This window comes from Xenopus laevis, chromosome 3S (genome assembly GCF_017654675.1).
Source record: "Xenopus laevis strain J_2021 chromosome 3S, Xenopus_laevis_v10.1, whole genome shotgun sequence".
Taxonomy (NCBI): Eukaryota; Metazoa; Chordata; class Amphibia; order Anura; family Pipidae; genus Xenopus; species Xenopus laevis.
In genome coordinates this window covers 2524326-2540581 of record NC_054376.1, presented here as the reverse complement: position 1 = coordinate 2540581, position 16256 = coordinate 2524326, and the positions used below count along the sequence as shown (strand labels likewise).

Below are 16256 nucleotides of genomic sequence, written 5' to 3'. Positions count from 1 at the left end.
CAACAAACCCTGCAAACTATAATTAAAAATATGGGACCTGTTATCCAGAATGCTCGGGACCTGGGGTTTCCTAGATAACGGATCTTTCTGTAATTTTGGATCTTCATACCTTAAGTCTACTAGAAAATCATGTAAACATGAAATAAACCCAATAGGCTGGTTTTGCTTCCAATAAGGATTAATTATATCTTAGTTGGTATCAATTAAAAGTTACTGTTTTATTTTTACAGGTATGGGACCTGTTATCCAGAATGCTTGGGACCAGGACTTTTCCGGATAATGGATCTTTCTGTAATTTGGATCTTCATGGCTTAAGTCTACTAGAAAATCATGTAAACATTAAATAAACCCAATAGGCTGGTTTTGCTTCTAATAAGGATTAATTATATCTTAGTTGGGATCAATTACAAGCTACTGTTTTATTATTACAGGTATGGGACCTGTTATCCAGAATGCATCGGGACCTGATATATTCTAGATAATGGATCTTTCCGTCATTTGGATCTTCATACCTTAAGTCTACTAGAAAATCATATAAACATGAAATAAACCCAATAGGCTGGTTTTGCTTCTAATAAGGATTAATTATATCTTAGTTGGGATCAATTACAAGCTACTGTTTTATTATTACAGGTATGGGACCTGTTATCCAGAATGCATCGGGACCTGATATATTCTAGATAATGGATCTTTCCGTCATTTGGATCTTCATACCTTAAGTCTACTAGAAAATCATATAAACATGAAATAAACCCAATAGGCTGGTTTTGCCTCCAATAAGGATTAATTATATCTAAGTTGGGATCAAGAACAAGTTACTGTTTTATTATTACAGGTATTGGACCTGTTATCCAGAATGCTTGGGACCAGGACTTTTCCGGATAATGGATCTTTCTGTAATTTGGATCTTCATGGCTTAAGTCTACTAGAAAATCATGTAAACATTAAATAAACCCAATAGGCTGGTTTTGCTTCTAATAAGGATTAATTATATCTTAGTTGGGATCAAGTACAAGCTACTGTTTTATTATTACAGGTATGGGACCTTTTATCCAGAATGCATCGGGACCTGATATATTCTAGATAATGGATCTTTCCGTCATTTGGATCTTCATACCTTAAGTCTACTAAAAAATCATATAAACATGAAATAAACCCAATAGGCTGGTTTTGCCTCCAATAAGGATTAATTATATCTTAGTTGGGATCAAGAACAAGTTACTGTTTTATTATTACAGAGAAAAAGGAAAACCATTTTTTAAAATTTGGATTATTTTATTATAATGGAGTCTACGGGAGATGGGCATTCTGTATTTCTTCCGGATAACGGATCTCATACCTGTATAAGGTAAGTATAATGTATACTTTAGGCAAGTTTAGGAATAAGTGAATTCTGTATAAAAGTGGCAGTTACATGGTATAGAACATAATGCTCATTTAGACAGAGGCCTGTCTCTTTAAGAGGACTGTGAAATCTAAATGTGATACATAAAAATAAGTCATACTGTTCTGTGCTGGCCTTTTTCCCATTAGCCCCATTGACTACCAGGAACTGTTCATGCTTTTGAGTTACAGGAAAGCCCATAAGATTTATAGATGAACTTGTTTAGTCTGTGATGTGAGCTCTGCCGATGCCAAATTCCCGGGCTTCTAACACGCTAGCAATTTTGCCAACAGCCCAAACTGCCAATGTGTTTAGTCTGTGCAACATTCGACATCAGACGTCACCGGATACAAATCCCACAAACTGCACATTCTGAGCGGCGGTGCCCAAATAAGAATAAAGTTTGTGAGAACCTGGCAGCAAATAAATGTGCTGCTGGGGCCTTATCCTTTTATAGGGGTTGTGCACCTTTAAATAAACTGTCAGTATGATGTAGACAGGGATATTCTGAGACAATTAGTAATTGGTCTTCATTTTTTACTATTTGTGGTTATTTATTCAGCAGCTCTCCGGTTTGCAATTTCAGCCGTCTGGTTGCTAGGCTCCAAATTATCCTAGCGACCATGCATTGATATGAATAAGTGGCTGAAACATGAATAGCAGAGGCCCTGGAATAAAAAGTAGCACTAACAATAAATGTGTAGCCTTACGGGGCATTTGTTTTTCAGACGGGGTCAGTGACCCTCATTTGAAAGCAGGAAAGAGTCAGAAAAACTATAAAAAAAAATAAACAATGAAGGCCAATTGATATGTTGCTTAGAATTGACCAACCTATAATCAGGGTGGGATTTACATAGCGAGCGCCCCTAGGGTTGCTGTCGTTCCTCGCCCCCGTCCCCTCACCTTTATTTGCTCAAATTTTCATCACTGGAACCAGAGCAATGGGGATTGGCTCACGGGAAATTTAAAAAACGATCGTATCTCCAGTGTTTCTGAAGCAATGTGGGTGTGATTGGGCAGCATGCCGCCCCCTTAAATCCTGCCACCCTAGACCCAGGCCATGGGGGGCCTCTGCACAAATCCAGCTCTGAATTTAACAAACTAAAAGTTAATTTAAAGGTGAACCACCCTTTAACCCTGTACGCTGCATTCCTGAGCATCACTGAGCTCATTAGAATTCCCACTGGAAACTGATTTCTGATGTCTGATGGGATAAATATATTCTCTGATTGAATCTTGATCCTTTGATTTTCCCTGGCAGTGATCACATTCCATTGCGCTTCACTGCTGCATAAATATCCAGAGAAAACCCGGCAGGGAAGAAGTGCACTAACCTCCGCAGTGGCTCATGCCGTATAGAGTGTAACCCTTGTGGCACAGGCACTCGAAGCTCCCAGGGTAGTTGATGCAGATGTGGTCACAGGTCCTTTCGAAGGAACACTCATCAATGTCTGTAATAACAAGATGCACCCGGTTACTGGGGGGTCACCATTCTAACTGTATATGTGCAGTGAACCCCCAATACAAGGCTAGTTAGGGTTGAGTTTCCTAATCCAATAATGTCCCTTTGCATCAGTTATCACATCAGTTATCACATCAGTTATCACATCAGTTATCACATCAGTTATCACATCAGTTATCACACATTCATTTGGGTACAGTATCATGTTACTCTTGTACAAACTGCAGTTCAGACAAAGGCCTCAGGGTGGCAGTCACGTGTAAAGGATGGCGGAGCTATAGAGGCGCAACATTTGCCTTTTTTTATACCAACTTTTTCTATCGTACTTCAGTTATTTGTAGATGTAAAAGCAGCAACTGTTTGGTGGTTTCCTTTGCTACATTCTTTCAACATTGTTCTTATACCCAGAGGACAGACGGACGCTGCTTTCAGTAGCCAGTGCCTATATATTTATAACTTTAAAACCACTAAAACATTAGGGTTCAAGCCTGGAACTATGGGCAGGCAGAAGAATGAAGGGTGCAAGCCCTAATTGTGCCGTGCGAGATGGTTGTACAGTGTTAGTCATAGATCAAGAACCAGAAAATATAGAGTAGGTGATACCATGTTCCATTTTGATGATTCAGCGCTGGTCATTTTTGCTTATTCTAGGGATGAGGGGTTCTTGTCACCCCCCCCACACACCCATGGCGATGGATGTTCCAATTGAGAGTGGAATGGAACCCCCCCTGCTCATCACCAAGGTTGGGGGTTCCAATTGAAGTCTACTCACCTAGGGGGCCCTTGCAGCTTGGCCCAGAACTGAAGAATGTTGGGAAATATATTTTTGCACAGTGTTCCCCTTTAAGGGATACAATATTCCTCTACATATATTGATTTCACTTGGCCACTAATTAACTGCAAACTAATCCCTCCCAGTCACACTGCACCCAAGCCCCACCCATTCTCAGGGCCAGAAACTCCATAGACCAGGGGTCCCCAACTTTATTTCACAATAAAAAGAGTTGGGGAGCAACTAGGGTTGCCACCGGCCGGTAAAACAGGCCAGGGCGGTATTACAAATTACCGGCAATGTAGTTGCCTGTAATTTGTAATACCCTTAAAAAGAAACCCAATTCGCTCAGAATTTACCGTTTTTTCAGCCTTCTGGCCATTGTGCATGTAGCTCCGCCCCATTTTACATCACGGTACGTGGCCCGCCCCCTTTTGCATCACGGACCGCCCCCTTTTGCGTCACAGACTGCCCCTTTTATCCACACCAGCCAGTAACATTTTTCAGAAAAGGTGGCAACCCTAGTAGAAACACAAGCACAAGTCCCTGGGTTGCCAAATAAGGGCTGTGATCGGCAATTTGGTAGCCCCAATTTGGGCTGGAAGCCTACTGGAAGACCTAGTTTTTATGCAACTAAAATTTGCCTTGGAATTTGCCTTGGAATTCAAAAATAAGCACCTGCTTTGAGGCCACTGGGAGCAAGATGTTGCCCATGAGCCAATGGTTGGGGATCACTGCCATAGACAATAACAAAAGAGCACCATCAAGTGGTGGTAAATACAAGGTACTATGGTGAGGCCTATGATCTGACTCTGGTTCTATTAAAGTAGAAGGAAAGTCCTTTTTTACTAAAATTTAGGCACCCCCAAGTGATCGCACTTACTTACCTGACACCCCGGGCGGGGGCACCTATCACTACACAGGCCCGGGATTCTTCCAGAGGAAAGTACCGTAAATGGAAATGAAAATGCAGTAAATGAGCCTCTCCATTGAATGTACAAGACAACAGCTCTATAAATAAAGGCAATTTTGCAGCCACATATCCTGTCCCAGAGAGGAGTCAGATATTTTGCTGGGGGCTGCGGCACATAAAATAACTTTTGGTTTCTAAAATAGCTGGTGGAGAGGTGTCGTGCGGTCGAGTGCTTTTGGTTCCAGCGCAGTAAATGGCAAACGGGCCGGAGGTTTCGGGCCAAGAGTGAGCTGAGCCAAGAGCAGAGCCAAGCTTATGGCTCAGAGGATTAGGCCTGGATGTGCCGGCCATGGGCTGAGAGCAAGAAAAGAGACAGCACATGTAACTGCCACAAAGTAAACGTTTAATAGGCAATTTAGGCCTCATTTAGACAGGCAGAATGTTGCTGATCGTCCTCATTATGATTATGAGAGCCAAGACCAGAGCCACAGGCAGGGAGGGAGGGAGGGGAAGGAAATCACAAATAAAAGCTCATTTCACCGATTCCCTCCTGCTGCTGCTGCTTTGATATTTAGTGGGTGATCACTGGAACAGGCAAAGTGCTGTGAAATCTAATTGCAAAACCCGCACACCTTCAGGCTCTCTGCTGTTTGGCAATTGGCACAGAAGCCACCGGGCTTGCCGAGTCCTGCTTAAAGGGGCAGTCCCACACAGCAGGCCAAAAACATAATGTATGAAAGCTCTCCTTGCCTCTTTCATTCTCCTTTAAGAGCAGTTAATGAGGTTTATGTAATTGCTTCCTGTGGAAACAGGCTTTATATTACCCCCAGATCCTGGCCACTAGCACAGCACTTGTTGCACTTTCTTTATTGTGTTTGTTTGTTCCTGCACAAAAAAGCCAGTTGAATAAATTGGCTAATTGCAGGGCTGGCTATAGAGAGGGTCAACATAGGGATCCATATAGGCCGTTTGGGTGAAGCATTCATTAAACACATTTCAACCGTTAAAAAAATAAACACAATATTCTAAATGAGGTAAGTCCCTAAATAAAGCGGAAGGTTGGGGGGATACAGCTAATGGGGGGCAGAGATTTCAGCACAGCCCTGCACAGTGTATTTCCCATAAGTCCCTATATAAAGGGGAATGTTGGGGGGGGGGGACACACCTAATGTGGGGGGCAGGGATCTCAGAACAGTGCATTTCCCATAAGTCCCTATATAAAGGGGAAGGTTAGGGGGATACAGCTAATGGGGGGCAGAGATTTCAGCACAGCCCTGCACAGTGTATTTCCAATAAGTCCCTATATAAAGGGGAATGTTGGGGGGGACACACCTAATGTGGGGGGCAGGGATCTCAGAACAGTGCATTTCCCATAAGTCCCTATATAAAGGGGAAGGTTGGGGGGATACAGCTAATGGGGGGCAGAGATTTCAGCACAGCCCTGCACAGTGTATTTCCAATAAGTCCCTATATAAAGGGGAATGTGGGGGGTGGACACACCTAATGTGGGGGGCAGAGATCTCAGAACAGTGCATTTCCCATAAGCCCCTATATAAAGGGGAATGTTGTCCCCCCCATACACCTAATGTGGGGGGATTTCAGATTTGCCATATAAATGGGGTGGCACGGAGTTGGCCCAGGTCTATATGATATTATATTCTAGAAGTACCATAAACGCAGCAGTTGAACAAATAAAGTTGCCAAGCCAAAGAGCAAATGACCCGGCTTTCACCTTACTGGCTCGCAATTGTAGTTTTTAGTGCGCCGGCCCTTTATCTCCAGACTAATCCCCTGTATGGAAGAGAATGGCTGTGTTAAATTACAATACTTTGAATTTGATATGTAAAGATATGTAAGAACGGGTTTCCACAATATATTATTGTCAAATTGCCGTTGGCAGGCTCTGGGCTCTTTGCTTATTAAGTTTCTTGTACTGGTCACAGTGACGACGAAAAGAGCAAAGCCGAGTCCTAATCACAACACACAGGAACAGAGCCGGTTATTTGGCTGGAGGGGAATATGGTTTTTATTAGGGGGATTAGTTGATTTTATAGGAGCAGACAGGCCAGAAGGAAAAGCAAGGATCTGGGCAATACTCACAATCAAGTTACAGGGAACCACTACTTAACCCCTGGCTGACCAGAATGACCTATGTGGAACCGCATCTAGTTCTAGTTAATTGGGGCAATGAAACAAAAAGTCCCAATAGACTAAAGCTGTCTGCAGCTTAGGCTCCACATTCAGAGTGGGGTTTGGTGGTAAAGGATCATTTTTAAATGTAAAATCTTGGCTGATGAAAAATACGTTCTTCAGCATTTTGCTAGTCTTCATAATTGCCTTTCTCCATGCCTTAAGGTGGCCATACACGGGCAGATAAAGCTGCAGATATCAGTCATGCCCGTGTATGGGGGGGGTCTTCCCAATCGATATCTGGCCACCATATCGATCGGGAAGATTTGATTTTTAACCGACCGACCTGTTGGAACCCCTTGGCGTATCATAATTCAATCGTTCGAATTGCCCCAGATATAGTCATGCCGTTAGTGGCATATCGGAGAAAGATCCGCTCGCTTGGCGATGCCGCCAAACGAGCGAATCTTTGAGTCTATGGCCAGCTTTACACGGGCTGCTGACAGATTAAGTTCGCAGTTTATTGGGCAGTGTAAGGGGCCCCCAGACAGGTTTCCCTGATCGATATCTGACCAGAATCCCATTGGATCAAGGGCTGCATTGATTTGTTGATGAGGTCCTCGATCAAACCGCCCTTATTATCATCTTTGTGATCCAATCATTACGCCCTAGGGCCCACAATCGGATCAGCCCGATATCGCCCAATTCAATGTGGACATATGAGGGAGAGATCTGCTAGTTGTGTAAGTATGGGCAACTTTATGTGCCCCCTGCATGTGCAGGAAGGTTATGCTGGGAGTTACAAGTAGTCAAGGAAGTTGTCAGGTGAAAAAAAGAAGCTGCTCTGATGTTCTTCTGCTTAGGAAAGATGTGAGAAAGGTTTCTAATTTTATTCCTAAGCAGAAGAACATCAGTCTCTTTCTTTCTCCTGACAACTTCCTTGACTACTTGGTGGTCAGACTGATCAGAAACTGACCAGCAGGTGGCGCTGTTGGAACAAAATTCATTCATATTAACAGCACATGTATCCCTTAATATCTTGGAATAAAAAGAAAATAAATAATGAATGTAAATGACAAAAGTGCTTAGAATAGCCCCCTCATCAATTTTCCATGCACTTATTTTAAAGGTTTAGTTATCCTTTAATGCAAATTCCCTCGTGTTATTATCTGCTTACAATGCAGATGTGATACCTTGTCCAGCGCTGACTTTATAAATATTTTATTTGTAAGGGAAAGAGACAAAGTCAAGTGCAAGGGCTGGCAGGGCTGTGGTATTGCTATTGAGTGAATGTATATAAATAACAGTCTGTTGTACAAGTGCCCGTGTCTATTAGCACAAGACTAACCCGACCTCCGTTTCTTTCATATTTAATGACCAAGGACTGTTTTTACTCAAAGGCTTCATTAAACGGCCCATGCGAGGGTTTCTTTTTCCTGCAGCACAAGCCGATAAGTGTCTCCCCTGGACTTCAGTGGCTGAAATTAGAATTTATGTTCTTGGAAGAGGCAAGGCCTCGCTCATAAAACCTTGACAATGTTTTTCTGATTAAAGTGCTCTGGGGCTCATTAAGGAAACATTTTGACTTAGTAAGTAACCAGGGGCAATAAAATAAAAGCGCTTAGTATTGCAACACCTCATTTAGCACCGATAATATTTATTCCCAGAGATGCATTAAATACATACATTAAGGCCGTCCCACCAAAACAACTGCAGATATTACTAAATGATTCTTTTCTTATTCTATAAACTAGAGAATGTAGAGTCTGTTGATCTCAGCAGCGTTGCCCTGATCTAAACAGCGTTGCCCAGAACCAAACAGCATTGAGAAGAAAAGGTCACAGCAGGCAAGGGGTTATACCATAAAAGGCAAATAAAAAAATAAAATATATATATCTATATATATATATATGAATAGAAGATCAGCAGTCTCTGTAATTTAGTGAAACTGTGTTGATTTATTTCACAAAACAAGATGTGATATTTTGTGAAATAAATCAACACAGTTTCACTAAATTACAGAGACTGCTGATCTTCTGCTCATATATTATTCCATATTGGATCGTGGACCTCAGGCTTCATTTTTTGGATTGAGTGCAGGCACTGTGGGACTTTATATATATATATATATATATATATATATATATATATATATATTAATATATATTTATATATATATTTATATATATATATATATATATATATATATATATATATATATATATATATATATATATATATATATATATATATATATATATATATATATATATATATATATATAAAGGCAGAAAAAGCTGAAGGCCCTCGCATGGAGCCTTTATCAATATGGCCGAAACGTTGATGTAATAAATGCTTTATCTTTTTGAAGAAAATCCTGGTGTGCTTCAGCTTTTTCTGCCTTTGGATATTTGATTTCTGAACTGCACCCAGGTATGTAACTTTTGAAGTGTGTGCTAAAGCCTTTCACAGCATATATCTATATATATATGTATGGTGGGACATTGTTTGCCTATAAAACATGGAGACAACTAAACTGGTGGAAGATACAGCCCTGGGTAGAATCAAACTCAAGACCCCAAGCAGTCGGCACCAATATTACCAGATCTGGGACTGGATTATTATTATTATTATTATTATTATTATAATAAGCAATTGTTATGCCCGTATGTGCAGAGGGGACACAAATCAATGGGTGCTGTAACCTGGGGGAACTGGTGAAGGAAAGGGAACAAGTAATCCCACCCTGTGGTTCCTGTTGTTCTGTCCCTGGTTTCTTTATTTTATTAGGAAAATAGCCGGAGCTTATTATAGCAGAGAGTCCATTTCCTTTACTCCATCCAATAACCACACATACCTGTGGCAGGAACCTTGGCTCAGGTGCAGAACAAGCTACTAGCCACATGGACCCATTGCACAATGCTGGAAGTGAGAGGTGATATGGGGATGAACGAATTCTGCACACAGGGAAAGGAAACCTTGGGTTGTGCAATTTGGCACCTGAGGGGAAGGCAGTCATGCTTATAACATGACAAGTATAAACTGAAGGCTGATTCACGCATGGCGTTAGTAATGAAGGAACAGAGATCTGGTGGCCTGAAATGTCCATCTCTGCTCAGTTCATTAACAGAACGTGTCCTATACAAACCACTGAGGCAAATGGAAAGGCTTGAAACGTTTTTTTTCCGCCTTCCTCTGGATCAACTGGCAGGTTATATTTGTCATTAAAAGGTTGAACTTGATGGACGTGTGTCTTTTTTCAACCCATGAGTTTCAATATGGCCACGAGCACTTACCTTGGCAGCTGCGCTCATCCGTCAGTAGCTTGTAGCCTCTCTGGCAACTGCACTCGAAACTTCCCACCGTGTTCCTGCAGAAATGGTCACAGCCTCCATTGTTCACCAAACACTCATCAATATCTGGGGGCAAAGGAGAAAATAATGACATCATTAAACCCCCATCATAAAACCAACACATAGATTATTCTGTTTTTCATGTGAACAGTCCAACATAATCATGGGGAAGGTACCAAAAGAAAAAGTGCATCACCAGTGCCATACACATACACTAAATACTGTATATAAATATATACAGAAAAGCTTTGTTGTGCTTTCACGCCTACTACCTCCCTTGTAATTAGATGAGGTCGTTTAAACATGAGGCAATGAGCTCTGTATAAACAACTCCCTGGGCTCCTGCTTTGTTCTACAGAGAAGCAGAAGCCCATTATGCAGGGGTTTATCTGTGTACTGTTAATCTAATCAGCTACCAGCAAGTAATATAGGTGCAATATCTTTCATTTCTCTTAATAAACTGTGGTTCCTTTGTGAGGAACCAGTGACACGCAGGCTTAGGCCCCATTTACTCTTACTTACTGTTACATAGTTATATAGTTACATAGTTACATAGTTAAATTGGGTTGAAAAAAGACCATCAAGTCCAACCCCTCCAAATGAAAACCCAGCCCCATACACACCCCCCTCCCTACTGTCACATAAATGATATATCCCCATATCTATACTAACTATAGAGTTTAGTATCACAATAGCCTTTGTATTATGTCTGTCCAAGAAATCATCCAAGTCCCTCTTATAGTCATTAACTGAATCATCACCCGGCAGTGCATTCCCCAACCTCACTGTCCTCACTGTGATGAACCCCCTACTCTGTTCCTTTAAATGAAACTTCTTTTCCTCTAGTCTGAAGGGGAGGCCTCTGGTACGTGATTCTCTTTATGGGTAAAAAGGTCCCCTGCTATTTGTCTATAATGTCCTCTAATGTACTTGTAAAGTCTAATCACGTCCCCTCACAAGCGCCTTTTTTCCCCCAGAGAAAACAACCCCAACCTTGTCAGTCTCCCCTCATAATTTAACTCTTCCCTCCCTCTAACCAGTTTAGTTGCACTTAGTCTCTGCACTCTCTCCAGCTCATTTATATCCCTCTTAAGGACTGGAGTCCAAAACTGCCCCCATACTCCAGATGAGGCCTCACCAGGGACCTATAAAGAGACACAATTATGTTTCATCCCTTGAGTTAATGCCCTTTTTTATACAAGAACTTTATTTGCTTTAGTAGCCACAGAATGACACTGCCCAGAATTAGACAACGTATCTATGCTTCTCAATTAAGGACCCCCAATTTGCAGTCTGTGGGAACTTATTCCGATGCATGGAATACATGGCAACTGCTTCTTGTAGGGTAAACGTAAATGCAGAAAGAAGCAATGTTCTTCACTGATCATATATGTCGCATAATGTTCTATATCTATCCCTCTATCTATCTATCTATCTATCTATCTATATATATATATATATATATCCCTCTCTCTCTCTCTCTCTCTCTCTCTCTCTCTCTCTCTCTCTCTCTCTCTCTCTCTCTCTATCTATCTATCTATTATCAATACATATCTCTATCTATCTATCTATCTATCTATCTATCTATCCCTCTATATCTTTCTATCTATCTATCTATCTATCTATCTATCTATCTATCTATCTATCTATCTATCTATCTATCTATTATCTATCTATCTATCTATCTATCCCTATCTATCTATCTATCTATCTATCTATCTATCTATCTATCTATCTATCTATCTATCTATCTATCTATCTATCTATCTATCTATCCCTCTATATCTATCTATCTATCTATCATCTATCTATCTATCTATCTATCTATCTATCTATCTATCTATCTATCTATCTATCTATCTATCTATCTATCTATCTATCTATCTATCTATCTATCTATCTATCTATCTATCCCTCTATATCTATCTATCTATCCCTCTATATCTATCTATCTATCTATTTATCTATTTATCTATTTATCTATCTATCTATCTATCTATCTATCTATCTATCTATCTATCTATCTATCTATCTATCTATCTATCTATCTATCTCTCTATCTAAGGGAACAGACGATATACTGTTTGTAGATAATTCTCTGCCAGGGATTGGGGGGAGCAGGGGTCAGGCATGAGACAAGAAAGACTACACATTACTGCAGCATATGGAAAAGGAAGACAAATATTAACATTTAGAGAAGTAAAAGCAACAGGGAGATGAAATGTGTCACATATCTGTGTTTTACAGAAATCAATGCTCCGTTTGACTTGAAAGGCCGTTGCCCCTGTCTGTACCAAGCCGAGCTGTTGATATAAATGGCAACAAATCTTTAACCTGTCTATTGTTTTTCTTTCCCTGCCTCTAATCCCCCACGGAGAAGTATTTTAGAAAACTCCGCAGCCCACCATTTAGAATAACAGAAGTTCTTTCCCGCCTGCCAACTGATGTGAAATTCCTCAAAATGAAAGCCAGCTGACTGAAATAAGGTTTGGGCCTGGCACACAGGGAGTTAACATTTCCTATTTCCCTTTTTTTGTATGTCAGTAGGAGCTGTTTGTAGCCGTGCCAGCGGCCTGGAAGCCTCAGAGGGGTACTAGTCCCCCGTATCATAGGGTTAATGCACATGAAAAGGACTCTATGGCTAGTTCATCTTTTAGTCAATATTCAGTATAATGCAGTGATATTTCAAGATAATCTGCCATTGGTCTTCATTTATTTATTGGGTTTTGAATTTCCTTTTTGTTTAGCAGCTCCCCGGTGGAACTTCAACATCTATCTGGTTGCTAGGGACCAATTTACCCTAGCAATGAGAGTCTGGAAGAGAAATAGGAGGGGGGGTTGAATAGATAGATTAAAAATAAAATTGTAGCTTCATGGAACAATAGTTTTTGGCTGCTGGGGTCAGCGACCCCCATTTCAAAACTTGAAGGCAAAAAGAAAAAAAAGAGTTGAAAAGTTGCTCAGAATAGGATATTGTATAACAACTAAAGGTTACATTGAGGATGAATGAGAGCTTTAATGTTCTTTGCACACAATAGGTTAAATCTGAAGAGATTGAAACAAAGCTGCAGAGTTTTTTGGCCCCTAAAGCCAATGACAGATTCTTTACAAAGGCTGTTGTGCAGTGAAGGGTTAATCCGTGTAAATGATTAATTGCCCTCGGCGAGTTCATCCAGCAGGTTAAAAGGAGAGCAGTTAAATGTGTGTAAAGGCAGCGGAGGATTTCCAGTAATAAAAGGGAAGGGGGATAAAGAGGATTACGTGTCATCACTTTACAAACATGTACATAATAAGTGTATTATAGAGCGCAGGCTCTTGGCACAATAACTCACATGTTCTTTCAGAGGGGGCTGCCGGCTCTTTACATGACATTGTGACAATGAAGCGATGAACCTCTAAAGCCAATTATTGCTGAGTGAAAGCTGAAGCTCTTTTATGGCCCAGACAGGTGTGTGTGGGGAGTAGAGACACAATATGACTCTTTCTTCCCACTGCTCCAAAGCTCAAACTACTTTCCCTCCTGTCACTTTCACTTATTCTTTCTGGGATAAAGAAAAAAAAAAAGCTGGGATCGGGGAACACAAATGATCTCTCACCTTTAAGGGCAGAGACACTCGTGGAGAAAATCGGGGAGAAATCGCCTCTTCTTCGGGCGACTAATGTCCCCGAACTGCTCATTTAGAATCTAAATCGCCGGCTGGATGGCACTCGGAGCGCTCCATTTTCCGAAGTCTCCTCGTGAGGCGGTGGTTCACCTTTAAGTTAATGCTAAGCGACTTTTCAATTGGTCTTCGTTTCCTCTTTTACAGTTTTTGAGTTATTTGCCTTCTTCTGACTCTTTCCAACTTTTACAAAGGGGTCACTGACTAGACTGACCATCTAGAAACCAAAATGCTCTGTAAGGCGACACCTCTTTTGTTATTGCTACTTTTTTATATTCATCTTTCTATTTAGGGACCCTCCTATTAATTTTCCAGTCTCTTACTGAAATCAGTGCATGGTTGATAGGGTAATGTGAACCCTAGCAACCAGATTGCTAAAATTGCAAACTGGAGAGCTGCTGGATAAAAAGCTACTGTAAATAACTCGAAACCCACAAATAATAACAAATGAAAGCCAATTGCAAGTTGTCTTAGAATGTCACTCTCTATATAATACTAAATCTGAAGGTGAAGAACCCCTTTAATAAGGAACATCCAGTATATGGCACCAGTAATGGATTTCAGCGGCTGCAGAAAGAGATCAGGGCATTAAAGTAAAGGGCACACAAGCCCAGATTTGTGCAAAGGCCACCCAGGATTTTAGGGGGCAGCAGGATTGTAGGGGTGACAGGATTTGAAGGGCATGCCGTCCAACCACATTGGTTCGCAAGCTCTGGGGCCTCTCAGGAGATACAATCGTTTTTTAAATTTCCCATGTGCCAATCTCCAATGCTCCCGACCTGATGATGAAAATTTGTGCATGAATGAAGGGGACAGGGGTGAGGAACAGAAATGGGCTTTGGGGCGCCCGCTATGTAAATCCAATCGTGTGGGTACACACCCTGTGTGCAGTATTAATAGGCTGGGTAGCCCAGCTGGGCACAGGATTGTTTATGGTGTGTTAGCTGTTTGATAAACCCTGTCTACTCAAGCCTTTGTGCCTAACATAGGAGTGCCTAGTGGGTTAAATGTTTGCCCATTACGTGACTCTCATTCAAGCCGACCAAGCAACACTGTGTCCTAACGACGTGGAAAGGGAATGAATCCGACACATACATGTTAAATTTCTCTCCTGAATCCGAAGGTAGAAGGACGGCTTTGCATCCAAGGCTGCAGTTGTGCCGATGTGTAACCATGGCAGTGAGACAGCCGGCCCGAGACTTGTTTGCCCAACATAAGCCCTGGATATCACCCCTCTGGGCAAACAATGACAGAATATTAACAAGGATTTCACATGGGCCAGCCTAGCAAGGAAAGTTCCAAGCTATAGGAGATATATAAGGATTGCTCTGTAGCCTGAAATCTATCCAAGTGCACAAAAATTGGGCTGAAAATGGAACATCACTAGCTGAAGGGCTTCTACCCACCCATCTCATCTAAAGGGCATAGCACAGTTACTTGTTATATTGTGATGAGGTATTTGTGAAATAAGCAGTTATCCTCCAAATGTTCTAGTGAAGGGCATATTGCTGGGAAACAGAACCCTCTTTACAGTGTTGTGGCTGTGTGTCCACCTAGATATACCTGAACATATAACGGGATATACCTGAACACCGTAACCTTGTTTCAGCCCACTCCTGGCTTGTCTTGTTCCAGTATGGAAGCTGATGCAAGGTGAGCACCTTACCTCTGGACTTGAGGTGGCCATAGACATTACAATTACAATGTTTCCAGGAAAGATCATTGGTTTCAATACACACGTGTAGAGCTGAATGGTCAGATAAACTGATAGAAACAATAGAATTCTACCTGTATCTGACAATTCAGCACTAACAATGGCTGATGTTCAGGTGCCTTCAAAGTTGCCCGATCTAAATTTTCTTCTGTCGATATTCAAGTCTTCTACCGACATCCAAGTCTTCTACCGACATCCAAGTCTTCTACCGACATCCAAGTCTTCTACCGACATCCAAGTCTTTTGCCGACATCAAAGTCTTCTACCGACATCCAAGTCTTCTGCCGACATCAAAGTCTTCTGCTGAGATATCCAAGTCTTCTGTCGACATTCAAGTCTTCTGTCGACATCAAAGTCTTCTGTTGATATTCAAGCCTTCTGCCGACATCCAAGTCTTCTGCCGACATCCAAGTCTTCTGCCGACATCCAAGTCTTCTACCGACATCCAAGTCTTCTAACAACATCCAAGTCTTCTGCCGACATCCAAGTCTTCTGCCGACATCAAAGTCTTCTACCGACATCCAAGTCTTCTACCGACATCCAAGTCTTCTGTTGATATTCAAGTCTTCTGCCGACATAAAAGTCTTCTACCGACATCCAAGTCTTCTAACAACATCCAAGTCTTCTGCCGACATCAAAGTCTTCTACCGACATCCAAGTCTTCTAACAACATCCAAGTCTTCTGCCGACATCAAAGTCTTCTACCGACATCCAAGTCTTCTACCGACATCCAAGTCTTCTGTTGATATTCAAGTCTTCTGCCGACATAAAAGTCTTCTACCGACATCCAAGTCTTCTAACAACATCCAAGTCTTCTGCCGACATCAAAGTCTTCTACCGACATCCAAGTCTTCTACCGACATCCA

The 16256-nt window shown here is 41.5% G+C and overlaps 1 protein-coding gene across 6 annotated transcripts in view; it reads right to left on the bottom strand.

Annotated features, from left to right (window-relative positions):
• Window positions 1-16256, bottom strand: part of scube1.S (signal peptide, CUB domain, EGF-like 1 S homeolog) — a 140092-nt gene that overhangs the window by 13988 nt on the left and 109848 nt on the right. For all 6 annotated transcript variants that reach the window (XM_041587859.1, XM_041587860.1, XM_041587862.1 and 3 more), the window contains 2 exons: window positions 9958-10080; window positions 2719-2835 (listed from right to left, as the gene is read on the bottom strand). In XM_041587859.1, the coding sequence (XP_041443793.1) occupies window positions 2719-2835; window positions 9958-10080 (240 nt within the window). The remainder of the gene's footprint in view (window positions 1-2718; window positions 2836-9957; window positions 10081-16256) is intronic.